Source organism: Apiospora aurea (genome assembly GCF_038362705.1).
Source record: "Apiospora aurea strain CBS 24483 chromosome Unknown utg000003l_segment0_segment0, whole genome shotgun sequence".
Classification (NCBI taxonomy): Eukaryota; Fungi; Ascomycota; class Sordariomycetes; order Amphisphaeriales; family Apiosporaceae; genus Apiospora; species Apiospora aurea.
The window spans coordinates 1,631,030-1,656,944 of record NW_027117390.1 but is presented as its reverse complement, the minus strand read 5'-3'; the positions used below and the strand labels follow the sequence as shown (position 1 = coordinate 1,656,944).

General features: G+C 54.3%; 9 protein-coding genes across 9 annotated transcripts; 5 read left to right on the top strand and 4 right to left on the bottom strand.

The window, feature by feature from the left end:
• Nucleotides 1–501: 501 nt before the first annotated feature.
• PG986_004349 (uncharacterized protein) lies at nucleotides 502–1,720 on the top strand (the record flags this gene model as incomplete). Its single annotated transcript, XM_066840571.1, has 3 exons — nucleotides 502–747; nucleotides 832–1,322; nucleotides 1,420–1,720. The coding sequence occupies 3 exons, from the start codon at nucleotides 502–504 to the stop codon at nucleotides 1,718–1,720; spliced, it is 1,038 nt and encodes a 345-aa protein (XP_066703198.1).
• Nucleotides 1,721–1,923: 203 nt separating this feature from the next.
• On the bottom strand, nucleotides 1,924–3,906 carry PG986_004348 (uncharacterized protein; the record flags this gene model as incomplete). The annotated part of the gene is made up of 7 exons (XM_066840570.1): nucleotides 1,924–2,415; nucleotides 2,472–2,607; nucleotides 2,669–3,024; nucleotides 3,081–3,279; nucleotides 3,399–3,486; nucleotides 3,568–3,760; nucleotides 3,853–3,906. 7 exons carry the CDS (start codon nucleotides 3,904–3,906, stop codon nucleotides 1,924–1,926), a joined length of 1,518 nt encoding a protein of 505 aa, XP_066703197.1.
• Nucleotides 3,907–5,711: 1,805 nt separating this feature from the next.
• PG986_004347 (adenosylmethionine decarboxylase) lies at nucleotides 5,712–7,568 on the bottom strand (the record flags this gene model as incomplete). The annotated part of the gene is made up of 2 exons (XM_066840569.1): nucleotides 5,712–6,921; nucleotides 7,015–7,568. 2 exons carry the CDS (start codon nucleotides 7,566–7,568, stop codon nucleotides 5,712–5,714), a joined length of 1,764 nt encoding a protein of 587 aa, XP_066703196.1.
• A 3,131-nt stretch (nucleotides 7,569–10,699) lies between these two features.
• On the bottom strand, nucleotides 10,700–12,620 carry PG986_004346 (glucose-repressible alcohol dehydrogenase transcriptional effector; the record flags this gene model as incomplete). Its single annotated transcript, XM_066840568.1, has 3 exons — nucleotides 10,700–11,388; nucleotides 11,498–11,929; nucleotides 11,996–12,620. 3 exons carry the CDS (start codon nucleotides 12,618–12,620, stop codon nucleotides 10,700–10,702), a joined length of 1,746 nt encoding a protein of 581 aa, XP_066703195.1.
• Nucleotides 12,621–16,306: 3,686 nt separating this feature from the next.
• On the top strand, nucleotides 16,307–17,056 carry PG986_004345 (uncharacterized protein; the record flags this gene model as incomplete). Its single annotated transcript, XM_066840567.1, has 1 exon — nucleotides 16,307–17,056. One exon carries the CDS (start codon nucleotides 16,307–16,309, stop codon nucleotides 17,054–17,056), a length of 750 nt encoding a protein of 249 aa, XP_066703194.1.
• Nucleotides 17,057–18,229: 1,173 nt separating this feature from the next.
• On the top strand, nucleotides 18,230–19,651 carry PG986_004344 (SAM binding domain-containing protein containing protein; the record flags this gene model as incomplete). Its single annotated transcript, XM_066840566.1, has 1 exon — nucleotides 18,230–19,651. One exon carries the CDS (start codon nucleotides 18,230–18,232, stop codon nucleotides 19,649–19,651), a length of 1,422 nt encoding a protein of 473 aa, XP_066703193.1.
• Nucleotides 19,652–20,453: 802 nt separating this feature from the next.
• On the bottom strand, nucleotides 20,454–20,744 carry PG986_004343 (uncharacterized protein; the record flags this gene model as incomplete). The annotated part of the gene is made up of 2 exons (XM_066840565.1): nucleotides 20,454–20,635; nucleotides 20,693–20,744. The coding sequence occupies 2 exons, from the start codon at nucleotides 20,742–20,744 to the stop codon at nucleotides 20,454–20,456; spliced, it is 234 nt and encodes a 77-aa protein (XP_066703192.1).
• Nucleotides 20,745–21,158: 414 nt separating this feature from the next.
• PG986_004342 (uncharacterized protein) lies at nucleotides 21,159–22,312 on the top strand (the record flags this gene model as incomplete). Its single annotated transcript, XM_066840564.1, has 3 exons — nucleotides 21,159–21,566; nucleotides 21,699–21,866; nucleotides 21,956–22,312. 3 exons carry the CDS (start codon nucleotides 21,159–21,161, stop codon nucleotides 22,310–22,312), a joined length of 933 nt encoding a protein of 310 aa, XP_066703191.1.
• Nucleotides 22,313–24,017: 1,705 nt separating this feature from the next.
• Nucleotides 24,018–24,311, top strand: PG986_004341 (uncharacterized protein; the record flags this gene model as incomplete). The annotated part of the gene is made up of 2 exons (XM_066840563.1): nucleotides 24,018–24,245; nucleotides 24,300–24,311. 2 exons carry the CDS (start codon nucleotides 24,018–24,020, stop codon nucleotides 24,309–24,311), a joined length of 240 nt encoding a protein of 79 aa, XP_066703190.1.
• Nucleotides 24,312–25,915: the final 1,604 nt, after the last annotated feature.

Sequence of the window (25,915 nt, the reverse complement as noted above, 5' to 3'; positions counted from 1 at the left end):
GCTGACGAACTGCGAGATGAGGTAGATCTCAGAAAAGGCTCTTCACACAATACTCAGCTGAATGATACCCGCAGCTGGCCCAATCAAGACTTGTGCTGGGCAACGCAGTCAGACTATGGGTAGACTGAAGCCAAATGGTAAGGGCTGCTATACCACACCTTCTCACTGGCCAACTGGTATCGTGAGTAGTACGGCGTATATAGAAGCAATCCGATCATACTAATCATCATTTTCGTGAGTCTCTCGCCAAGAGACTTGGGAGGAATATGAATGCCAGGTCAACGTAATGCACTCATTGTCGGCTCCTCCGGGCTTCATACGGGTGGCTCGGAATAAAGGACAGGTAACATGTATATAAGGAGCAAATGTGCTCAATATGGTATGCCTTTCTATCAAGTATTCTGTGCCCTCACGCCAAAAAGGTTGCATATATATACATTGTGTTAGACCACCTTTATCCCACACTGCACAATACTGGAATACATGAGATCCGTAGCTGCCATGTTGCAAAGCGTCTCTCTGATCCAGGGGGGACACAAGACTCAGAATGACGCTCCGAAGTCTCTGAGTGACACTCTCCGGCCACTCTATAGAAACTTCATCGAGAAGGAGCTCAAGTATAAACCGACCCCCCTGGACGACAACACGGCCCTGTGGGAGGCAGCGTGTCAGTACGAGATCTGCGTTCCAAGAGAGGAGGGCTCTCTTTCCGCCGAGGCCTTCTACGCGGGAGTCACATATGCTGCAGTAAGCAACCCAAAGCCAAATATACTTATAGTAGCCGTAAAGTAACCCGTACCCTTATACTAATTGATTACCTCTTTCGACTAGGTCTGCTTCCCCAAGCATCCGCTGGATGTCCAGGTCTACATCGGCATCTACTCGTGGCTAGGCCTCCTCATGGACGACGAAGCCCATATGCACCCCGAGGAGTTCGCCCGATTCGGCGCGCGCTTCGTCTCGGGCGCGCCACATCCGCTGCCGTTACTACAGGGATGGGCTGATCTTCTGCCTTTGGCATACAAGTACTGGGACGCGACCGTGGCCAACTTCATCGTCTCGGCCTCACTGAACTTCATGAACGCGAACCTGCTCGAGACGGAGGCAGCGTTCCGGCGCGTCAAGGAGACTCCGGCGAACAAAACGTCTGGCGGCGGTGGCAGCGGACGCAACTGGGCGTGGTATGTACGGGAGAGGGACGGCGACGGCGAGGCTGTCGCCTACATGACGTTTCCCAAGTCGATGTATCCGGATGCGGCTCAATATCTGGAATGCATACCGGATCTCAATCGATACATTGCTTCTGCCAATGATGTTTTATCGTAAGTGTATTAAGCAGGCCATCGCTTGTCCGGCACCCCCTATCTTTCCCAACGGCTCGAAACTCGACGACTTTATACTGACTGACGTATTGCCCAGGTTCTACAAGGAAGAACGGATTGGAGATAGCAACAACTACATCAGCCAGATGGCCACCTACGACAACAAAGCCAAGATAGATGTCTTGAAAGACACCATCCAAGACGTGTCAGAGGCAGTACAGCGGATGCGCGCGACCCTCAAGGGCGAAGGGAAGGAGGCCTACGCGGCGGCGCTCGAGGACCACATACTTGGCTACGTCGACTTCCACAGGCTGAGCCCCCGCTACCGGCTGTGGGAGGTCGGGATCGGAAAGGAGTCAGACAAGACTTTTGCTACCCTTGAGGGATCGGGCCAGTAGTCTAACAAGAGCCTCCAGCTACTGATCTGTTCGTTGCGAGATATATCGGTAAATGGCAAGTGCAAAGGAAAGCGGACATAAATGAGGTGTGTCAAATCACACCTGAGAAGTACGTTATTAAAATTAGATAAGACATCGATGTCAGAATCGGAAGTAGTGGGTATGCGAGTTAAAAGAAGTTCGGCCACCCCTCTCTACCCGGCCTAGTACTTGAACAGCCTGACGGCATCGCCACCTTCGGCTCCGGCACCACCTGCCTTCAACAGCTTCCGGTTCCTCCAGCCATAGTAAAGCCGAAGCATGACACACCCCACGGCGACCATCAACAAGAGCGCCGCATTGACCCAATGGCCCGTCGGATAACCTGACTTGGCCTCCTCGGGCTTATAGATAAAGACACCGATGATCTGGCCAGGGGCGCCACCAAGACCGATATTGAGGGCGATGGCTAAACCGACGGATGCGGTGGCGAAGATGTTGGAGCTCAACCAACCCAGAAGCGGCGGGATGCAGGAGAAGGCGCCCGAGGCCGCGACGATCAGGCAGCCGTAGCGCGCCGAGTAGGCGTCAGCGGGGAGCACGGCGGAGGCGAGGAACCCGACGGCGCCGACGGTGGCCAAGACGGCTGAGTGCAGGCCGCGGGCGTTGAAACGGTCAGCGGAGTAAGAGGTGAGGATCTGGACTACGTATGCGACCTATAATGGACGATGTCAGTATCATGAAGCAAAAGGGGTGGTCTGAATATACTGACAGCGTATGGGGGCACCGTCATAAGCTGTGCTTCGAGGTCCTTGAACCCAAGGCCAGCCGTGATGGACGGAGTAAACAGCGACAACGAACTGAACGGCGTAGAGATACCAAAGTACACGAGGTAATGGCCCCAAAGTCTGATCATTCACGTAAGACTCGGTACAGAGCTGGTTCGACAAGGGGCTTCGAATTACTAACCTCCAGTCACACAGAGTCTCCTTGGCATCAGGCCAAGTCATGGCGTTGTGGTGACCCTTGCTGCCCTCGACCGAGAGCCGCTGCACGGCGACGGCCCGCTCTTCTTCGCTTAACCACTTGGCGCCCTCGGGGTAGTCAGGCAGGAAGAAGAAGACGAAAAGGGCCGAGACGCACGAGGGAGCGCCCTCGATGATGAACAGCCACCGCCAGGCCGAGAGGCCGCTCGCCTGGTTCATGTGGCCGACGCCATACGCGATGGCACCGCCGAATGCGCCGGCGAGGGTGGCAGATGCCAGGATGAAGGCGACGCGGACGCTTCGTTCTTCCGTCTTGTACCAGAATGTCAGGTAGTACACCTAAAAAAAAGTTGTTAATTCTCTTGTCCAGACCACAAGCTGCAGAGTATACTCACAAGTCCGGGAAACAGACCAGCCTCGAAGACTCCGAGCAAGAAGCGGACCACGGTCACGGCGGCATAGCTGTGGACACCGCCGAGGCCGATGGTGAGTGCTCCCCACGCGAACATGAGGAAGGCAATCCATCTTGACGGCCGGAGCTTCTTCAGGAGGATGTTGGAGGGGACTTCAAATACGCCGTATGCCACCAAGAAGCTGTCTAGCGTTAGCTTTACTGATCCAATCAATCGATAGGCACCGGGTCTGCATGATGTAGTCATCACCTCCAGTAGTTCTATGACTCTCCGATGAGACGGCCCGATTGTGTAACTCACTACTGGCATATTAGCACATGGTCTCCAGGCTTTTCAGGGATCGAGTAACATACCATCATGAGAGCAATCGTATACTCGTAGTTAGTCACTGCAGCAAATCGAAGGTTAGCCAAGTCAATCTCAGATGCCCAGTCAGGAAGACTCCGGCGGCGGAAAGTTGCCTGCTTACTTCCAGTCTCACTCAGCAAGTCATGATGGGTACTGGCGTTGAGCACCTTGGCATTGCCGATGTTGGAACGGTCCAGATAGCACAGGAAGTAGATGCCGGCCGACAGAGGAATGATCCTCATGTCCTGCTTGCGCCGAAGCGCCTTCTCGGCGGCCGGGTCGACCTGAGGATTGGCGGACAGTGTGCGGACATCCTACCACGCCCCGCATGGGTCAGTAAACTGGCTGGCATGTTGCTCAATCCGTGTAAGTGAGGAAGGATTGCTGAACTAAATCAATTGCATACCTCGACGGGGCACCCATACCCGGCATCGCCACTCAGCTTCTTCTCCGTCGCCATGTTGTCGATTTCTGCTTTGAGAACGGGACAAGGACGAGGGTCGGGATATCCAAGTTTTCTTGGCGCGCAAAGCTTAATCCAGAAACCGCAACCAAAGCACACCTGCTCTTGTTTGATCGAAGCGCGATAAGCAACAAGCTAGCCTACTTACCTACGTACTCTACTGACAGAAGGAAGGGGAGGGCCGGACGGGTTTTATAAACCGGCCGAACTTGGCGGGAGGGAAGAGCCGGCAAAAAAAAAAAAAAAAAAAAGGCTTGCCTTTCAACCCCTCCCTCCAAGGCCACGGAGATGGACTCTTGTGATTACATGCTTTTGGGAAAGGAGTTCAACAAGTGAGAATGTGCTGTTGCTAGTCATGGATGTATGTATGTGAGTGGACCGGGCGGTGGATCTGCGGGGATTAGTTCTTCGTAGGCCATGTCACTCTGGCTGGCCGCCGCCAAGGGACGCAAGTCTGTCTTGGTACTTGCACATGTATGTACGCAACGAGAAGTTGACCCTCGACTAACACAGAATGCCATATCGTTGCTGGAAATATGCATGTCGCTTGTAAACACCCTATCTAGAACATCAGCCCGTTGCTTAGCTAACTCGAACCATGCGCGGCCCCTATCCTGACCGTGCCGTGCCGGATGTAGGCCCGGCATATGCGAAATGTGTGCCCCTACGTACGGGCCTACGCCAAGCACCTGCCCAAACACGTATCCCAGAGGCACAGAGCATATCCGGATCGCATCCGAGTTGTGTATCTGCTATACGATTCTGTTTTTAGCGTCTGTTTGAACAATATGCAACCTCGACATCCTCTGGTATATTAATATATTCTTCGAGTTGATCATACAGAATGTCGCGGACCAAGCCCTACACGCCAAGACTTTACAACATCCATCTCAGCCACCCCCGGTCAACTCACCCAACCCCCGGTCGCCCTACTGCCCAGAAGCCCTTAGTGTCATCAATACCGATTTGTTGGTGGCCACAAAATCACCGTCTCTTTCGCCGGGACGCCCAGCAGGGAAATATATGGACCGCATTCCCGGCCATTCGTGTATTCCATTCGGCGCTGCGGTGTGGTTCCTTTTCTACGCCGCAGCTTCTGTGGCTCCGTTGGGGATTCTTTCGGATATGAGCTTGGGACGGGCCTACCTATATGGGAAGAAGCTGGCCTATATTATCACTTTTGTTCAACTTGGACCAATGGTCGGGTATCTGTCGTTCAAGAGGCATATGGTCTATCGTGAACAACAAATTCTTCCAAGTTTCGAGAAAAAAGGAATCCGTGGCATATGCTAATATGTAGGTGCAAGCAGGGAGGGTCTTCTCCAGTCCCCCCCATGCTGTCGGTTTGGCCCCGATGCGGGGAAGTTGATCCCTTCTACCTGGAGCGAGCAAATGCTGACCCTTACCCGCACTACTTGCCGCTGCTGGACTTCTGAAGCGGCGGTCTACTTGTCACATGCGCTTCTGGCATGCGCCATGTTTTGCTGGCAGACGTGCATTCGCATATGATGATGGCCAGGAACTTGGTAATACTATTCGGCCGTACATTATCGCCCGTATGTTCAGCTAGGTTGTCCCAGTTTTTCTCCGGCTTGATCCAATAAGGGATGCAAGTCTCTGCCTATTAGACTAAGCACATGTAGTACGTATCGAATTGATTGGTTGGTATTGTCTTGTATATTATTTCTTGTTCGCATCGATGCGTCCTAGTCGTACATCATCGTTCTAATAACTCTAGAACTCTCGCGTGGGTATTGGCGTTTGATTTCTTCTCTCTCTCTCTCTAAGCTTTCAGCATCTCTCTATACGAACTCGTTGGCCGTTATCGGCCGCGAGAAGTTGGACGTCTTCCTCTGCAACTTCCGCCTTGGCGACTTCGCAGGCGGCGCCGGCCCGGACGGGAGCCCTCCTCCTGGCACCGGCTGACGCGGCTGCTGCTGGGCGCCGCCGCCGCCGCCGCCGCCGGTTCTCAGCCCCGCTATCGGCTTCGGCGTGCGCAGAGTCATGCTGCCCAGCGACGACGACGACCGGCTGCTGCTGCCGCTGGCGTTGGAGTCCAGCGACGAGGACGGGGAGTGGCGCAGCGTTCTCTGCTGGGGGCCTCCTTGGCTCTGCTGTTGCTGGTAGCTGCTGCCGGGCCTCGTGGGGGGTCGCCAGGGCACGCCGCTGGCCCTGACGATCGGGTACTGCACCGGCCCGTACTGCGATCGGCTCGCGGTGCTGTAGTGGCTGGAGCTGCTCGTGCCCGGCCTCTGCTGTTGGTTTTGTTGGTGTTGTTGTTGGAGCTGTCGCGTGCTCAGCATCGGGGCAGCGGACGAGTGCGAGGTCATGGTGGAGCTAGGCGTGTAGGTGGACATGGTGTAAGTACGCTCGGCACTGCTGCTATAGGTACTGCGCGTCCGAGGCCGCATCACGACTTGGTGGGCCATGTCATCCCGATCGTCACGCCATCCGCCGCCGCCGCGGGAGGGCGGCGCAAGAGTATGCCGCTGCTGTTGCTGCTTCTGCGATTTGGCCTTCGCTTTGAGCACCTTGGGCGGCAGCGGGGGCACCGGCGGGACGGAACTCCGCTGCACGGGCGGCATGGTGGTGTAGTAGTTGGGCCGCACGGGCGAGTTGGCCATCAGCTCCGTCTTGGCGTCCTCTTCCGCAGCCTGCACCTTCGCGACGTCGAGGTTGCTGGGCCGCGCCGCTCTGCGCCCGTTATCGGTCGCCTTGGTAAGGGCCTCCTCCGTCAGCGCCGTCCGTTTCGACGAATCCGCCGTCGATTTCGGGCGGGCCAGTGCCGGGGGCGGCGACGGCGCTATCGACGGCGTCGTCCGCTTCTCGCCCTTCTCGTCTGCTGCTCGCTGCATCGAAGCCCGTCGAGAAATGCTCACAAAGGCTTCATCGTCGTCGTGCTCGACGAAGACATTATCCTGATACGTAAGAATCCACGAGCTCGAGATGCCGGCCAAGGCGAAAGGTGTCGGGTTCTTGTTGATGGTAGCCGCAAGGGCGATGAAGGATATTCTGTGAGTCGTAGTTAGCAAATAGCCCACTGTAGCTTCTACATGCATGAGGGCGTTTCATTGCCTGGGAATCAGGAGAGGTGGCGTGACATACAAGGCGACCACGCAGATGATCAAGTCCAACAGCGGGTACGGGATCTGGTTCCCAGATATGCCCAGAGGCTGTTTCGACTTGGATATGAGAATAGCGGTTGCAACAGAGGCGGCGATCCAGACGGGAATGCCGAGTCGCGCCACAATGAGGGCGCTGGCGTGCACATACTCGCCGCGGAAGTGCGGCGGGATATGGGGCGCGCCGTTAACGTAGTTGCTGAAGCCGCCCCGGACGTGGATGATCGTGTAGAGCAGCGACATGCCCGAGGCCACCAGGACAAGGTTGCGCGCCAGCCGGAAGCCCTCGGACTCGACGGGTTTCACGAAGGACAGGACGGCGAGGGCGACGCCGCCGCCCGAGACCAAGAACAGGAGCAGCACCGCGACCAACATGAAGAAGGGCCGTTTCTTCCGGCCCTTGCCGGCCTTCTTGGGCTGTTGGCTGAACTCCTCGAGAGAGGCATCGAGGCGCTGCAGGTCATTGGCGCCGAGTCCAGAGGACTGTGAGTCGAGGGGTGTCACGCCATCCTTTTCCTTGACTGTAACCGTAGCCATCAGAGGCGGGGGCTGTTGTCTCTCTTTCTCTTCCTCCCTCGCGCACGAGATATTGGGGCAGCCAGCTGCGCTCAGTAATCATGTGGCAGTATTACAGTAAAGTTAATATGTGAAAAGAAAAGAAACGAGTTGCTGGTAGTAAACGATATCCCACCATGAACGAATAACAAGAGCTTTACTGGATGGTACACTACTAGTACAAGGTATCGTATCAAGTAGCAAGAAACAAAGCTAACAAGGGGGTGAAGAATATAGGTAGTAAGTAGATATTACACATGAGTGATTATGCTGGAATGGAAGAATCGAAGTGGCAGGGGACGGTGACGATGCTGCTGCTGCTGCTGGTTTAGAAGAAGAAGAAGAAGAAGAAGAAACGCGCGATTCGCCCTGTCGCCATGCCAGGGAATGCTGAAGAGGGAAAGTAGATGCGCAGCAACATACACGACCCGATGACTTCTTCAACTGTAACAGAAACGGAGGAACATGACAGACGGTCGGTCGGGAAGGAGAAGAAAGTAATCACAGCCAGCGTCGCGTCCGGTCGTGAGCAGCATTGGCTCGAACGATGGCCATGATCCGCTGGGCTAACCTACCTGAGGTAGCCGTACACTGTACTGGGCCATTATTCATTTGCAAATTTGGGACGAAAATCCTACCTTGGTTTTGGAGGTGATCAAGGAAATGCGAGAATGGAACAAAAGCGACCCCGTTTCGGCCCAGTGAGCGGTTGCAACAGTCGCAGCCATTGCAACGTTTGAACAGCATTCCATATTGAGGCTCAAGCTTCCCAAGACTCGATTGGCCTGCTGGATTGGTCGGGTTCCGGGGCCCCTGACCCTGCACGCACCGCTCGACAGGGGGGTGGGCAGCTGGCACGGTGGGCAGATTGGCAGAGGACCAGAGTGCCAGAGACGGGGCCAGAGACAGAGCCAGAGTCAAGCAATGTCGGGGCCTGCCAGTGCTAGGGGTCCCCTTTGAGGCCTAGGGCTTCGCTAGGCTGTGTGATGGAAAGCAAATCTGCCGGGCAGGGGGTGCGTAGGGGCCTCGCAGGGGGGCCTCCTTACGCTCTTTTCCTTCTTGGCCCTGAGAACATCAAAAACGGGCCCCCTACTTGTAGTAGCTTGACCGACTCCGAGACTCCAGAAACCATCAAATGTGTCTCAGATCCGACCCCCGTAGAGGAGGCAGGCCAGCACAAGCCACGAGAGCTTTGTTTCAAGCGCTTCCTGTCGAGCGACCAGCCTGGCTGCTGGCTGGCTGGCCCTCGGGGAATTGTACGTCGTTCGAATCCCTACAGGGCATCTTCGAGTATCACCAGCATGCCGGGATTTCCATGCATCGGGGCTGTGAATTCTCTACCAGATCTGATTGCCTCTGCGTTACCCGCTCACTGGAAACAAATAGGCATTTGTTACGGGCGCAGTATTGAGTTTGGACTCCCTCTTCCTATACGGTGGGCTCATGTACCCCATTTCCCGCCTATGTTTCTGGGGAATCTAGTCGTTCTCGAAATTCGAAGCATGTTCCTGGTGATAGGTGTCATGTGTCGAATTGATTGAGCATTCAACTTGGATTGGCTCCAATAGTAACCAACAGGTGTTGTGGTGTCGAAGCGTGCGATGTAAGGTTAGACGAGTCTGGTCGGAGAAAAAGGACGGAAGTCGCCGAAACAGATTCCGACCATTGTGTCCCGTCGTTCCACTCCGGCCTTGCTGCATACCATAAGCCACTATACGCGATCTCCAAGAACCAATCAAACAGAAAAGTCTTGGTGGCTCAGTTGGTTAGAGCGTTGGTCTCATATTTCAATATGACTGAATTAGAAGTTCAGATATCCAAAGGTCGAGAGTTCGAGTCTCCCCCAGGACATCCATTTGATTACTTTTTGCCCTTCTAGTTGGCTGATGTCCGTCCTGGTCGTTCATCAAATCATTACGATAACAGATCTAGCCGAAGTATATACACTTCGGCTGTACTTTTGATCATACGGTATCTCTTGGTTTGAATCTGGAATCTCTTGGCATGGCTCGTCACGTCTCTCCTGTTCAACACTTTGTGGTGGGAATCGTTTCGCTGTTTGACTCGACAGAGTGAAAAGCCCACTCATTCCGTGGCTGTACAGGACTATTCTTGTGCACAATAGCGGACAGACAGACCGCTCGTGCGCATGTAGTCCAGTTTGGAGTTTGACAGATGGCCCCCAAACCCACTGATCGCGTTTCCCACCATTCTATGACTCGCGACCATGTTCACTACGTGCTCCACTTGGCAGGCAGTATACCCGGCGATAGGGACATGTCCATCGAACAGGGAGACGCCTTCCTTGTTCTGCAACGCAGAAATTCCTGAAACGCTCTGTCTCGTAACGATCCGATCTGACAGATCCGGATGCCACCACAACATTCGGCGATCATGTGTTTGTTCAGCGGCTCCCGGTGTCTCGCTGCAAGAGACTGCCCCCACCCACGATGATTGATCGGCTTAGGCGTATGTACGTATAGCCCAACTGCCTCCTAGGTAGGTTGGTAGGTAGGGTTCCCCGTAGGTTTCAACGTTTAAACAACTCACCTACTCTTTAGTCAAGCTGAGACAGCACGACAACGCTCTTTGCCGATATACCACTCACCACTTCATACACACAGGTTGACGCTGGTTGCAAGGGGCCTGCCGAACCAAACATCCACCCACCACGAGAAGAGAAAACTCTCGCACGCAAGATGTACAGCTGTCCGCTTTATTGGTCGATACAATACAACGATAGAACTCCTTTTTGTGAATAATCAAAGCCAAAGACAAGAACAAGCGCAATTGGGCGGTAACGTCATAGAAATCTGGCTGATTCCTTCGCTCAGGCTTGCTAGCCGGACATGTCCAAAACCCTTCGATCGCCGCTCCCCCACCTTCCGGCCTACCAAGATGATGAACCTGACCGTCCGTCCCCCTTTCCGTGACTCCCTCTCCTTTGCGTCCTCCCCCTCCACACACGCAGGTCTATTCTTTCGTATATACCACGCTCCTCTCGCTACCTTGAACTCCCAAACAAAGTTTGTTGTGCCGCCTTCCCTTTTGCCTGCCTACCAATGGAACGTAGAACATCAGAGAGCTTGGCCTCATGGCCCGGACGGTCCACTTCATACCCTGGAGGGTGATCCTGTCCTTCCCTGATCTCCTCCCCCGAGTGCCTTCTTGTCTTTCCTGGCCTTGAACACGAAGTCGGCCATGATCTGGATGTGATCCGACGGGAAATGGTAGTTGGGGAAACCAGGCACACGCTTGAGAAACTCGTAGTCAGGAGGTCCAAGCAGCTGGACTGCTTCCAGGCTGTTTGTCGAGTACCAGATGTAGTCAATGGCGCCCGAGTAAGTGGATGTGTAATTGGTGAAGCTAAGGTCGTCTGCCGTCTTGTGCACGTGGGCATATGCCGACCGTAAGCTGAAAGGATGAGAAATACCGTCCCGGGTGAAATTGCCGTAAGAATGGCCGACCAGGTCCGGATGATCGGGCGGTACTCGTCCCTTGTCCATCAGATCATAGACTGAACTGCCGTAGGTCGAGTTGTAATCACCACAGATCAGCAACGGGATGTCGGTGTTGGTCCGGTAGTCCTGACTGGGATGAGGTGGCTCCGGAAGGTCGTCCGGCGTCAGCTCGGTTACTTCGTCAGTCGTGGGCAGTCTAAGGAGCTTCTTTTCGCTGATCGGCACCGCAGGTTTACGTGTGAATCGTTCGGACATCTTGGTCACGGTTTCCATGAGGATACCGGTTTGGACCGCCTTGACATCGGCGAGATGACCCTCCCAGCATAGATGAGCGTTCACGACTATGAACCGAGCTCCTGTCAGCCGGGACTCAAAGAAGCAGAGGACGCCGATGCTGTCCTTAGGGCATGACTCGGTTGAAGACATCCTCAGTTGCCTTCATATCCGGACGGTTGATGGCGGTTTGCCTAAAGTCGATAAGCTGCTTATCCAGGAGGATATACTTGGTGTTCTTGTAGAAGATCGAGCAGCCGTCGACGAGCCCTTGTTCAGTCTTGTCTCTCATGTGAGACACTCTGGTTTTGGGCCAGAAGACGCCCCTGTAGTCATCCTTGGCCAGCTCCGGCGTGAAGAATGTATCAAAAGATTCACCAGACGTTTCCTGGAGACACATGATATCGGCATCACGGTGACGCATCTCTCTCAGGATACTCTCGCTGCGGTATTCCCACGAGAGGGCGCTGGCGGGTGTGTAGCCGTATTGCTGACTGGTGGCGTACTTGTCACACAAGGTGTTCCACGACAACACCCGGATGTGTTCTAGACTCGGGGGTACGTCTTCTTGCAGCGGTATCATGGCACGCGGCTGTGGAGGCATAGGTACTAAAACGTATACTGGTCAGAAACGAACATGGCATGCGAGCAAAAGAGGGGGGACTGTTAACTTACCAGGAGCACTCTCCTTGAGATGGTTAATCAAGCTCTTGGTACCTTCTTCGCTCAGTCGCTTGGTCAATTCACCGTCCAGGGGGTTGCCTTGCCATCCTAGGAACTCCAATAAATGCAAGGCGCCTAACTCCGAAGGCAGGGTTCTAATCTGGTTATTGAAAATGAGGAGCTTCCGCAGCGGAGTACACATGCATAGCTCGGGAGGTAAGCTGGTGAGCTGGTTGAAGGACACATCGAGATGGCGCAGCTTTCGTAATTGGCCAATTTCGGAGGGTAGATAGGTCAACCCGTTGGAAGGGAGATACAACTCCTCGACAAAGGCGTAGCGATTGAACACCGTCAGCGAGACGGCCCGGAGCCCCTGGCCACTCAAATCCAGACTCTGCCAATCTTGGCGGTCCTCGGACTCGTCCAGGTTGATAGGGCGTCCTCTATCCTCGTCTTCTCCGTTCAGAGCCGAAGCACCCATCTCGCCGGGATTGGAAGCCGTAATGCTAGTAAGGGCAGGGCCGACCCCCCTGTTCTCGTTGGCCTTAGCTCTGGCGAAGAAATGCGGCTGGTGCTGATCAGTCATGATCGAATGAGCATGCTCCGACTCTTTAAACGCGCGGTTTTGCTCAGCCATGACCTCGCTAAGAGGCTGTCCTGGGGGTCCATTTCGCGATGCTGGTGTATGCCCATTCTGCCGTGAGTTGGGCGTGAAAGGGGTCGCACTAGTGGACATCGGGAACCCACCCGTCATCTGATTGAGAGTAGCTGTGGCGGCAGCCGAGTGAGCTGCGTGATCTTGCTGAATACTGTGGTGGTGTTGCTGGGGGTGCGAGTGGTGTTGTTGGTGACTACCCTGCGACTGAACGTATGTAGGATACATCATCTGAGGCCCCAAGCCCCTGCCTCCAGGCACGCCATTCAGGCGCGAGTTGTGGCCCTGCTGCGGCCCGTACATACTGCCCCGACTATATGCGATTTATGTTCGGCTCGTGTGGGTGGCTGATTTGTGCGGAACAACGGTACACGGTGTCGGTAGAGGCAGCTGGAAAAGATATGAAGAATCGTCGGTATGAACTTGTCGGAATGGAGGTCGATGTTGCATGCGATTTTGACCTTTCGCCATAGGATTTGACACAGTCGAGTTGTCCAAACACGGTCTACCTATCCGCAGGTCTCGGGTGTTGCTGGTCTGTAGGTCGGGAAGGAGGGGGGAATAGTGTCTGTCGAACAACCTGCGGCAACATCTGGACGCTACGCTGACTGCACAGTAGCAGGTGATCCTGGCGAAGCCTAGGTAGGTGGCCTGTCGTTTCTACACCTTCGCAAGTGTCCTCCGGTAATGCTTTATCTTGTTCAGCAACCAGAGAAGGTGAGCACACCGTATGCGGGAGAATCGAGCTTGTCCGTTGGTTTCCTGCCCGAATGCACGTCAGTCACCGCCCTGGATTGAGTTGGTAGGCAAAAGGATGGGGCCCAGTCAAGCTGCAGTGGCACCCATCCTTCTTTGGTGATGTGCTAGAGGCCCATGATGCCCCGCGGGAGGTGTCCCGGGAGGTGTCCCGAGAGGGTCAGTGCCAACGTACCTGGGTAGAAGGAATATGGTTGCTTGCGCCAGGGAAGGTCGAGGACGTCGGGCTCTTGTCGAAGGATGAATGGCGTGGCAAGCAAACCGAGGGAGAGCGGCGGCGACAGCAGCTGGGTTGCGTGCAGAGCGGCGAGCGAACGAACGAGGTCGCAAAGGGTGGTCGGTTGCGACAAGACGGTCGACGGATGCTTGGGCGGAAAAGGATGCAAGCAGATTAGCCCAAAGTGGGCAACTCGGTAAGAGATATTGTCGAGTTGGGTTGGGGTCGAGTGAATCAACGGCGATACGCGAAGTGCATTGAATAGAAAGATGCTGGTGGTCAATTGCCAGTTTTGATGGATACTCTGTCGTTGGTCAGAAGGTGTCTTGTCGGTAGCTAGCGAGCAGTGCTGTACGGTCAAGGCCAAGGCTGGGGATTGGGATGTACGTTCAAGTATACACTCGTTGGTGCTGGGCCTGTAGTGGCTAGGCAAGTAGGTTGGTGGGAGGCCCGGTGCATACTTGATACCTACCTACATGTAGGTAGAGTAGAGGCCAACTTACTCAATGTTCTGTCTCCCTCGGTGCTTTGAGGGCGAGTAATTTGTTCGGTGTCAATGCTATCAATTGATTACAAGGTGTCTCTCGCCAACCCAAACCAAACCAAGAAGAGAAAAAAATGCTGGCCACGGGTGGTTCTGGAATCCCACGTTGATGCGACTGCGTGCATCTGCTCAGTGCAGTTCAGGTCAATCCAGCTTCAGCGTAAAGCCGCACACCCCCCACCGCCGGCTGGTAGATATCAGGTCTGCTGTCCTAACTAAAAGCTCCTCCTCTTGTGCTTGTGTCGCACTCCAGGGAGCTTGGACCATCCACAGCACCCAACCCGGTTTAGTCCTCAGCCTCGCCCCCCACTTGCATCACCCCTACTCTCCCCTACTCTCCCTACTGCTGTCCCCCCTACTCTGCCCCTCCACTAAGCAAGCACCTGGGCCCAGAGAGGGCAGGCAATTGTTGATGCATTGCCTCACCTGCCCAGCCGCAGACACATCCATCGTGGAACTGTCGACGCATAACGTATCTAAAGTAGGTATCTGTCATACAGGGCCAGCTCGTTGAGTGGCATCCAACTCGGAATACGCAAATAGGACTCGCAACTCCAAACGCAATATAGGAGTGTACAGTTTGAATCACATCACATGCCATCATGCCACATACCGGTGCGTTTTATATGGCATCGATGAATTGCCCGTCCTGCCCGGTGCCGCACATCAATGTATGCTTCCTACGGCTCAAAAAACAATGTTGGCTATCTTGACGCATTGAAACCCCATGTCTGCATGACGGTAGTCTGAGCCAGCGTTGCTCGCAGCAACCTCAAAACAACATACGGCCGCGCGCTCAAGGTGTGTGGTAGTGATACCATGCTTGCACGATACTTTGGACTTTAGTCTTGAGGCTAATCGAGCTTTTGCCTCTGCCAAGCTTTGACAGGTCCAGGACCTGGTGGACTTTGGGGGTTTGCTGCATGGCATATGGCCTGGCACGCCAGCAAGAAGGTGGTTGCTTGAGTAACTGTCTGCATTGCCACTACATAATATTGGGAGGGTATGCATAGCCTCCGTACGCAGATAAGGAGTACATCAATGTTAGCTGGCTTGATAATAACATCTTAATCCCGCTCAACCACACACTTTAGAGATGCAATAGGAAGCATAGTAATCCCAGGAAACCAAACATCCTGTATGGCGTGCCGACAGGCGTGTTCGACCACCTTCACGTCTCCTAACGTGCGGACGACCAGCATCCAAGTCCTAAGGGAGGTTTCGACTTGTTTGGTCAAGTCTTCTACATGACCCAACCATAGGAGGCAGCAGATGCCATGATCCGAGAGAATGGTTCCTGCTATATGCTATTTACTGCCTTCGCCGTCCGTGTGTATCTTATAAGTGCTATGACAGCAACGGGGCAAATAAGTACAGTAGATAGGCACACCGGTAGGTTATTTTATACTCTGAGTGTAGTCTGTAGAGAATAGCAACCCACCGCCACCGCCGGGCTTTTCGATTTGAGCATCATACTTCGGTAGGTGTTTATAGAGTTTCCACCGGCACCTTGGCCAAATGACGGGCACTCACCGGAGGGTGAATAAAGCACGCTCAATGCGCTCCCTCTTCTGGTTCAACGAAACAAAACCCCATGGGGAGAAGCCTGCCGTTGTGTCAACCTGCCGTTCTATCGCTTAAGTTTACCGGCCGCCAGGAGACATCAGCCAGCATGCCTCACGACACACAACGATTCATCATCAAGGAACACATCGATGACCCCGACAAACATTGCCTGGAGAGCCACGGATAACTTGACGGCAGCATCGTCTATCGCAATACGAACGTGACGGGAAGACTGCAGTTCAAGACCTCCGTACGATGCTATAAGCATACAGGAGGATTAGCGTCGTCTGATGAGGCACGTGGTGTGGCCAAAAGCTCATGAGTTGGACCCTTCGTCATATATCACGATTATATTGTTATATCGATTGCAGTAAACCAGAGCCGGCTGGCTACCCACGGTCGTTTTCACCCGCATGTCGCCACAGAGAGGCGAACGCTCCTAAAAGGCTAGAAGGGGGAAAGGGTGGTCTTGCAGCTGGGAAACTCAAAATAAAAGAATATCGCAGGGAAGTGACATCACGCGGTAGCAGATCAGAAATAGCGGACCACGTAACATACCGAGATTCTGCATGAGCAACCTCGACAATGAGCAATGCAGCGCACTGGTCGACGTTGGCGGTGGCCAACTTCCGAGGGGAGCCCTACCCGCGCAAGGAGCGAGAGATACTAGAGGATGAGGATGGGATCAGCACGGAGATTGGTCAAAGACGGCGGGCGCATTCGGGACGGACGGACGAAAACACAAACGCCAAACGACCAGGACACTCGAGGGCGGCGAGCAGCAGTACAGAATCTAGCAGCCGAGGTCATCCGTCGCACAACGTTGCCCAGTTCTCTCCAGACGTGGTGTTATCAGGGCGGCCGATCGCAGCGGCCACCGAAACGGGGCAATATAGCAGGCTCGAGCACTTGCGAGTCAAGACCCCGCTGCGACTTCCGACCAGCGACAAGCGACGTCGTCAAGGCCGACCGCCAAGACCAGCATTGTCGGTCGACGAAGCGGCCAGCAGCCGCACCGGCAGCACCAGCACAGTGTCATCGACGTCGACATCGGTTTCGACTTCGACTTCGACGACAACGAACACGAACGCGAACGCGCCCTCTCTCGGCAGGACGTTCAGTCGACGCACCGCATCCGAGAACGTCGACCAGGCCGTTGTCAAGAGACTGCAGAATCGGGATCCCGGACACAGCAGTAACAGCAGTAACAGCAGTAACAGCAGCAATAGCAGCAATAGCAGCAATAGCAGCAGCAGCAACAACAACAATAAAGCAAACACTCCAACAAGACAGGAAAAGGGGGGCGTCAAACTGCGAGGCAAACACTGGCATTGACAGTCGCAGTCCTGGGCGTGGTTGGTCGTCGGAAGCAATCGCAGTCTTCCCCGACAATGCGAACCCCACTTCGCCCAGAAACAGGATTGTCGGGCCCACTACGACTCCCACTCCCACCACCAACAACATCGTCACAGCTGCGGGCGATAGCGACACCAGCCAGCGCCCACCCACAACAACTACAAATACACGCCACGCCACCGCCGCAGCCGCAGCCGCAGAAGACGCCGTCACTGTCTGTGGTGACCCCAGTGAGGGCAGCAATCACGGCGGTAGTGGCACCATCAATTCGATAGCCGCACTGGCACTGTCGCTGTCATTGCCTTTGGCAGGTCAAGCCCCTACTCCGTCGCCTACTACCCCTGTTTTGTCCAACGAGAAAAGCCTGTCATCGCTGTCCCCGTTGTCCCCGTCTCCGCCTCTCCTGTCCATCCTCTGCTGCTACCGAAACACGGGAGCGCGCAGCCTCCGTCAAACGCATCCCGCCTGCGCCTATCCATGTCGACGGTCTCGGCGGGAGTCAAGAAGATCTCCAGCAGCGCGAACAGACTCCTCGCGCCGACCACCATCGGTTTGCCAGTCTCCAGCGTAGCCCTTTGAACCCGCGCTACGGCTACGACTACTCCTTGCTTTGGAACCCCTCCAAGGCCTCCGCGGCTTCGCATGCGCGGCACTCGCCTAACAAGTCTTCGCCCTCGGTAACCTCGCCATTGTGGCACAGCAGTGGCCCGTCGTCAGCGCAGCAGTCCTCCCAGTCCTTCCAGTCCTCCTCCCAGTCCTCCCACTTGCCGCCGACTCCCCACTCACCACCCGCTACTGGGCTGGCAGCAGGAACAGTACCACCACCAACCGCTACATCCCCGTTGCCATCGCCATCGCCATCAGCCTCCTCCTCTTCTGCCAAAGACCGCCACCACTCGCAGTACTACCATCGTTACGCAAACAGTGCAGGCTTAGGCAACCCTCCTTCGGACAGCAGCACTAGCACCCCCCTTGTCACCGGGCCGAGCTGCGACCCATCGCAAATCAAAAGCCAATTCGCCTGCTGTTACGTCTTTCCCTGCCGATAGCAAACATCAGTACAATTACTTGCCTCCCACGCCCTCTGTCTCGTCTTCCTCGTCTTCGCCGCGCTCCTTCCTGTTCCACCCTTTCCGCCATGCCGCCGCGAACATGACACCCGACGATATTTCCTTCAAGTATCCTCCTGCATACCGCAACGACAGCGTCTCCTCCGCTCCTGCCACCGCTCCCTCTAACAACACCGCTGGTCTCATGACCTCCTCCGACACCCTTCCGCCCTCCTCGGCGGAGGGCTCCATATCCGCTTCCAATGTTTCCACCTCGACGAAGCCCAGCTCCACCGTCGGTCCCAAACCTCTCATCATAAGAAACAACCGCACATATATACAAGATCCCACTCTTACGTACCCTTTGCCCGTTGATCTTGCTGAGCTGCACCGTCAATCTCTGCGTACCCTGCTGCTTTTCCAGCTCTTTGGTGGGCCCATCACCTCGCCCGCCTTTTCGGCGAAGCCGCCAGCCCGTGTACTTGAAGTCGGGTGTGGCACCGGCTTCTGGAGTATGATGTGTCATCGTTACTTTGCTCAACATGGCCATGGTTCCATATCCTTCACGGGGATTGACATAGTCCCTCTTTGCGGCTCGGGTCTCGACCCAAACTCCAAGCCCGACAAAGACATGCGTTGGCGCTTCATCCAGCACGATATGCGCCGCACACCTTGGCCCGTCGAAGCCGGCGAATTCGACCTGGTCATGGTGAAGGATATGTCGTTTGCGACGCCGTCAGGTAGGACATATCAGAACTTCATGGACGAATACCTTCGAGTTTTACGCCCTGGTGGTGTTCTCGAGATTTGGGACGCAGACCACACCATCCGCATGCTCAGGCCGCACGCTCCGACCAGCCAGTCCAAAGGTACAATTGCCGAGGAGCCCTGCGACAGCCCCAGTGACAGCGATAGCGACAGCGATAGTGACGAGGACGGGAGCGAGTCGGACCCTGACGAAGAGGATCAAGTATCTCGCTTTGGGGCCTACATAATCACAGCCAATACACCTTTGTCCACGCCGCTCAACCCTTTCCTGGTTGAATACAATGGATGGCTGAGTAAGGCTCTGGAAAAGTGTACTATATCTTCTGTACCTTGCACTCACACTGGCCCTTCGCTACTTCAAGAAGACGGCCTGAGCGACGTGAGATCCAAACGCTTGGCGGTTCCTCTATCCGAAGTCCGCTGGGAGCGTGAAGGCGTCGGCGGTGTTGTCACCAAAGACGGCAAGAGCTATATCGATAGCATGAAGGGGAAGGGGAAGATGGGCGATGCCAAGTCCATCAGGGGCGGCGGCAAGTCTCTAAGCCAACAACAAGCTGCCGTCCGTCGGACTGCACTAGAGACAGTTGTCGGCATGATCCAAGCTCTGGAGCCTCTGCTGAGGGAGAGTAGCGGGAAAAGCCAGGACGAGTGGGACGGTTGGGCTGGGAAGATGATCAATGATCTTTTGAAAGAGGGGGGCACAAGCTGGGGTGAATGTTTGGAGGTTGGTGCATGGACGGCACGGAAGAGAAAGTAGACTGGTCTCCCTGTCCTGCTCGCGATTCCTTCAGCTTACTACCTGGACCTAGCACGCCAGCGATCGGATACAAGTTACTTGAGCGAGCAGCCGGTGCTACTCGAGACTTCCTGTTACCCCACCAGCCAGCCGTCTCACATCCTTCTCCCATCCTTCTCCAGAAGTCAAGCGTGACAAGACTTCATGCCGATCCGCCGAATGACGCGCTCGAGCTTCACCTTCTTATGCGCGTTTGGCTCACTCAAGTCGCGTCGTATCTTTTCCTCAAAGTTCTATATCGTTTCAAATAATATCTTTATACCCCGGGTCGCGTCAGTACTTGTCCATATGCTACATATATCCATATACCCGAATAAATGCTTGTAGGTGCTGGGATGAGCAGAGGTAGTATATATATATATCAAATCATTTGGTCAAACTTCCCAAGGGGGTTGTGTGTGAAAATGGGCTTAAGGACCAGTCGGATTGTGTTCATGGTTTTCTTTTATGCATGCGCATTCACGCAGCTGGATCTGAAGTGAGGCCATGCCTTTCTTGGATGTGCTGGCTACAGGAGAGGTGGAGAAGACGTGAAAAGGGGAACAGGATGTACTGGAGGTCCGGTAAACCACGGGATGGTGTGAACTACCATGGGAGAGGGTATATACTTGAATAGAGGAAGCTTTGGTAATTACTTACAGTGCCTCGATCTCTTCGCAAGTGGTTAAACATACATCGCCGGTCAGCATAGTCCTCTTGCAGCTTCCGGAGGAAACGTTGATGCATAAAGAAGCATGAGCAAACAGTGTCTACTTACCTTTCTTCACAAACTCGGCTCGAGCAATGCCTTTCCGTATCGCCTCTTCGTCGCGAAGGTCGGCGCTCGCCATGAAGGCACGGTGCAGTCGCGGCCGGAACCAGGAATAGCCTTGGGGATAGTCTCGGCCCAAGTAGAGGAGTTCTGCTTTGTGTCAGAGAGATACAATGATGATTGCACGACATGGGCTTGTGTGGATTTAGGTAGGTATGTTGTTGTGTAGAGCAGAGAGCAATGGTGCGCACCTTTGTATATGGCGATCACCTCTCTTCGAAGTGCCGGATTCGGGGCGGACATGGTTCTTCCTGTGCCCTTCAGCAAACCTGCCTGTCTTCCCTCTGCGTGCTAGGAGGAATCAGTCTGTATGCAGTATGATATTGGCGAGCATTTCGAATGCACTTGTGAGTATGTTGAAACAGTCAAGTCTGCTGCACTCTTTGGGTTGAACTAGGTGACGGCCGAGGTGACGACATCAAGGTGCCCTGTTGCTTGCTTGCTTGCTTATCTTATCGCAACCCCAGCATTACTGACTGCATTGGACTGCACTACTACTACTCCCCTAACCCCGTACCCACCCTCAGCCGAGACTCTCGGCGAGGGGGACCGTCAAACTCTCGAGATCACATTCCCCCGTCTTTCTGGCTGGTTTTCTTGTCTTTCGTTTCTGGGCGCATTGTTTGTTGTCGGTTACTTTGTATTTGAGTTTACATCATGGCGGCGCTACGGTCACAAGCGAGAGGACGCTTCCTCTCATTGACGGCACCAAGTCAGATCAGACCACGCTCCTGCCAAGCGGCATATACGGACAGCAAGTACACCACCGTATCCGAGTCTTCTCGGCAGCAATCGAGGCGGCTGTTTAGTCGTACAGCATGCCGCAGCTCCTTGCAGGAGCAGCAGGTGCCCGATCTGCCGTCATCCCGGTGGTATGCGGATCTGCAGGCCCGACTGGGGAAGTGCATCATCTTCGGCTGTTCGCCTGCCCAGGTCCACCGCGTGGCTGGCGTCCTCGGCGCTCTTACCCGGGAATGGCGTGGTCTATCCGCGGGAAGCGAGGGGTTCTTGCAGCAGGGAGGGCTTGAGAGGCAGGCTGTGGTTTGGGGTGAGATGGATAGTTTTGTAAGTCACATCTATCTCGACTTGTCAACCCGGCACCTTGGTCTCTCTCCATGGAACCCAGATTGACCTGACCTCTCACGGTCTGAGAATGTACTACGTTGAGTGAGCTGTCTAGCTGACATTATCTGGCAGCAACATGTCAATAATGCTGCTTATATACGATATGCCGAGGCGTCCAGGGTTAACTGGATAAGGTATTTCGCCAATGTCAACCCGGCCCGCGCATCCGACTGGCGGGATTTGATGAATCCTCGAGGTGTCGGCTTGATTATGAAAAGTATCAAGGCCGACTACAAGTTTGTGAGTTAGTCTGCTGCTTATGATGCGGCCTTCCAGTTGGATGGGGAGTTGCTCAGGGGGACTTCAAGTTAACACCTACATTAATCTAGCCTGTGGTCTACCCGGATCGTATATCAGTGTATCACAAGCTGCGATCTTTACCTTCGGAGTCTGACACGTCCCTCATCCTGGACTGCATGATCTTGTCCCATAAACACCGCCGCATCGCTGCGCGTACCGAGGAAGATGTGGCCATCTACGACTACCGCGAGGGCAAGAAGACCACCATGCCACAGTTCGTGCTCCAGACCTTCCGGGATACCTGGGACCGACAGGAGGGTGAGACGAGGAGGGCTAGGCTGCGGATCCAGGAGTTGGCCCGGGAAGTCGAGGCGCTCGAGAAGGAGACTTGGGATCGCGAGGACGCGGTCGAGGATTTGGGCGCGGCTGGAAAGGCAGGCTCATGACGGTGGGAAGAGGACGTGTGCCATACACAAAGGCAGAGAAGTAGATTAGAAGTCAACCAATAGAGGTCTTGATGAGCAACGTCTTTCGGATCAAGCGGACATCGAACTTTGTCAACGGTGAACTTGTCCCGCTAGACATACCGCCCAGAGCTAAAGTTTTCGACTTAGCATGAGCTCTCACATCTTCTTCGTAATAGGACTTATTTCTGCCTCAATTGAAGGTATCGCTTCTCAGTTCTCTGCAGGCAGCAGTGTCACTGACATCTACCCATCTCAGCTTAGTGTTCACGATTAACACGGCAATCTTAACTGTCGATTCCATTGACCTGGATATTAAGATCAAATCAACCTGAGGTGCATAGGTGATAAGTGTACGACACCAATGTATTCGAACAAAGTCAGGAAATCTCGAAGGAAACCACATACCTTCACCGACACAGATGACGAAGGTAGCTTCACAGACGATGATAAACCCGCGGCAACGAGAACCCGAGTTGCCACAGTGGCAGACTTCTCTCCAGTAGTCAAGGCCTATGGAGGGCGCATCGTGGTTGGTACCGTGGATGCAGCCAGAGCTTCCCGCACATGACGGAAATACGGATTATTTCCTTCTACATTCGAGTTCCCTACTGGCAACTAGATAGACTGTAACATAGGACAACGAGAAATTGCAAACATTTCGTAGCCTCGTATTCTGTACAAGCAAGTCGGTCAGTCACCCATAGAATGAATGCGTTCCTCAGGACGATGACTCTAGTCACGTATGACAGCTATTTTGGCTGGCATCACAGGGATAGCCGGAAATTTTCAGTGTCTTTTTTTATTTATTTATTTCCAATCTGTTCAATGGGATATCAATTGTTCTAAGAGAAGGAAATCACTCTAGTGCTGGGCATAGCTTCATACTCGTTAGACACCTGGACTCTTTTCTTCACCTCGGGTTGAAGGATGACGGTATCGGGAGATGTAAGGTAGGAAGCCCAGTCGGGTTAAACGCATCCCTGCTCGACCAGCTCGAAGGACTCCACCCGATAAAGGAAAAAAGAAGGTTGCCCGAATGCCGGCAATGGGAAAATGGACGGGCTTAGCCATATCGCGCCTAGTGTGCTGGGTTGGCGGGAATGAGTGCGGGGGATGAAGCTTTTCGAGGTATGGTTGTCTTTTTGACGGCTGCGTACCGCGCCAGTCTCCCGCGGCAAAAGCTTGTGCGGACAAGCAATTGGTGGGAGTGAGACAGAGACAGGCACCAGACACACCGACGTAACTGCAGGTCCTATATACTAGGTACGGCACCACGCAAGCTGCAGGCAAATATGTAGGTAGGTAGATGTGGCTTGTTGGCTCGGGAATCTGGGTGCCTGCGCACAGCAGCCCCTTGGCTTCAGATCTTAACGGCAGTGCTCGTTCGGTGTTGGGACGACGTCGTCTTCGTCCCTTTCCTCTCCCCCTCACCGATTTAGTTCACCATACATGCCTAAATCAATCATGCACGCCGTTGATACTACGTAGCTAGATAAACAACGGCGTTACGACGACGAGACACTCATCCGGTTGGTCTGGTAGTAGTAGTAATAGTAGTAGTAGGTAGTTGGCTCATCATATCCCGCTAGGAGTTGGCGTCGCGCGTGCGTGTGATCAGTGATCAATGACCAGTGATCAGTCCATCAACTTGCAGCCTATGGCGCCAGTCAAGCAACGATCGGCAATGCAAATCAAACAGATTGGATGCCAAAATGGCCCTAATGCCATGCTGACTCCGCCGGGGCAGGATGGGCGACCCCACACAGCCAAACACTGGACACTGGACACTGGACACTGGACACTGGACACTGGACACTGGACACTGGACACTGGACACTGGACACTGGACACTGGACACTGGACAGACACTGGACAGCCGCTCACTCGACAGACGCTGGACTTCAGTCAGCCAGTGAGTCTGCTCCTGGACAGCATCCAATGCAATACAACCTACTCCAAACTGCAGACTGGTAAGTAGGGTGCAGTTGAAGAGGAATATAGGGAGGTAGTGGTAGAGGTGCATTATCGCGCTGCGTCGATTAGGAGGAGTCAGTTGCACCAATGCAATGGACACCAGACCATATATCTATTGCAATCTGCATCGGCATGGGAACCAAGCGAGGGGTCTCCGACTAATCAGAAGACAATGAGGCTGACAGATCGACGGTGGATCGTAGACACGAGCCACATGGATGTCTGGTTTGTCTGGGGAATCTCTGTACAGTAGAAAGTCACTGTCCAAAGACATCAATACCCGCCGTGGAATCTTTAAATGCAGGCGTATGTACTTCTTCCATGGCAGGTCATGAGAGGCTGCCTGGCTGTGGTTCAGACAAGCTTGCAACGTGCGCGCCCTTGAATCGTTCAAGACCCTGGAGTCCTGGACCCTAACGACGGCCGGCCATTCCGATGAATCCAACGGATCCGCGGATTAAGCTCCTTTGCCCGGCCGTACGCCTCGGTCCATTCCCTTTCTTGTACCTAGCACCTGTTCTCTAGGTCGACATCGTCCGTTCCTAGCCTCTCTGAAAATCTCAGGGCAAGGGGGGATTCGGGATTGGTAGCTAAAGCGACGTTATGCATGTGATGTGATTTGTAGAGACCAGCGATGGAGAGAAGGAGAAAAAGTCTTCTGTCTAGCGGCGAATCAGGTGGCATCCTCTGGCGACTTTTGTAACTCGTTACGTGACGGCCTCCTCACCGGTGGGGTTTGTCCAAGGATCCTGAACGACAGGCCCCCCGCCCAGCGATAGATTTTGACGACATGATGGCAGATGCAACGCCACTATATTTTAGTGGCTGCATACATTGGTAATTAACAGTTCTCGCCATTCCGTGCTTGATAGGCGAGAATGCCCGAGCAGGCAAGTGCCTGGGTGTCGGCTTATGTACGGCTTACAGAGAAATTCTCTGGTGCCAGTGGCTACGGTGGCTACAAGGACAAGGAGGCCTTCCAGAACAGGTGGAGAGAGGAACGGAGACGGAGGACGAACTTGGCTGGACCTTGCGCACCACCGGCGGTCCGAGTCAGGTAATCTCGCCTCGGGCGTCTTTCCAGGATTCTAGCGGAAAGGGCACTGCGAGAAACCGATCTGAACTACCAGGTTAGATGCTGGTGGCCGTTTCGGCGGTACTATGAGTAATAGGAGAGGAGCTGAAAACGTCTACCTTTGGGGCTCCATCAAGCCAAGAGAGTCTGCCATGGCAAATTGTATAGTCGCCAGGTATAAGGCATGTAGTTGGATATGTAGTCGGCGATAGTACAGCCAAGCAGGATTTCCCAAGCCATCTTATCTTTATCCGCTAGGTATGTACCGATTGGCCTCTTTTCGCACCACACCACACCGCTGTAGGCATCTACCTACTTGATGCTACGCTGCAGGACATGGTATCACAGTTCAATGCCGATAAAGCTCGTACTTGTATGGAGGCCGTAGGCCGAGATCAATGCACTGCAAGCTGAGCCACAAGCCAGCCGTTTGCCGTCTGCCCCTTCTTCCCGGATACCAGGGCAGGCAGGCAGGCAGTCTGCAGCGAGTGCCGGATGGTTGGATTGCATGCTGTTTGCTTGCGCGGCGACGG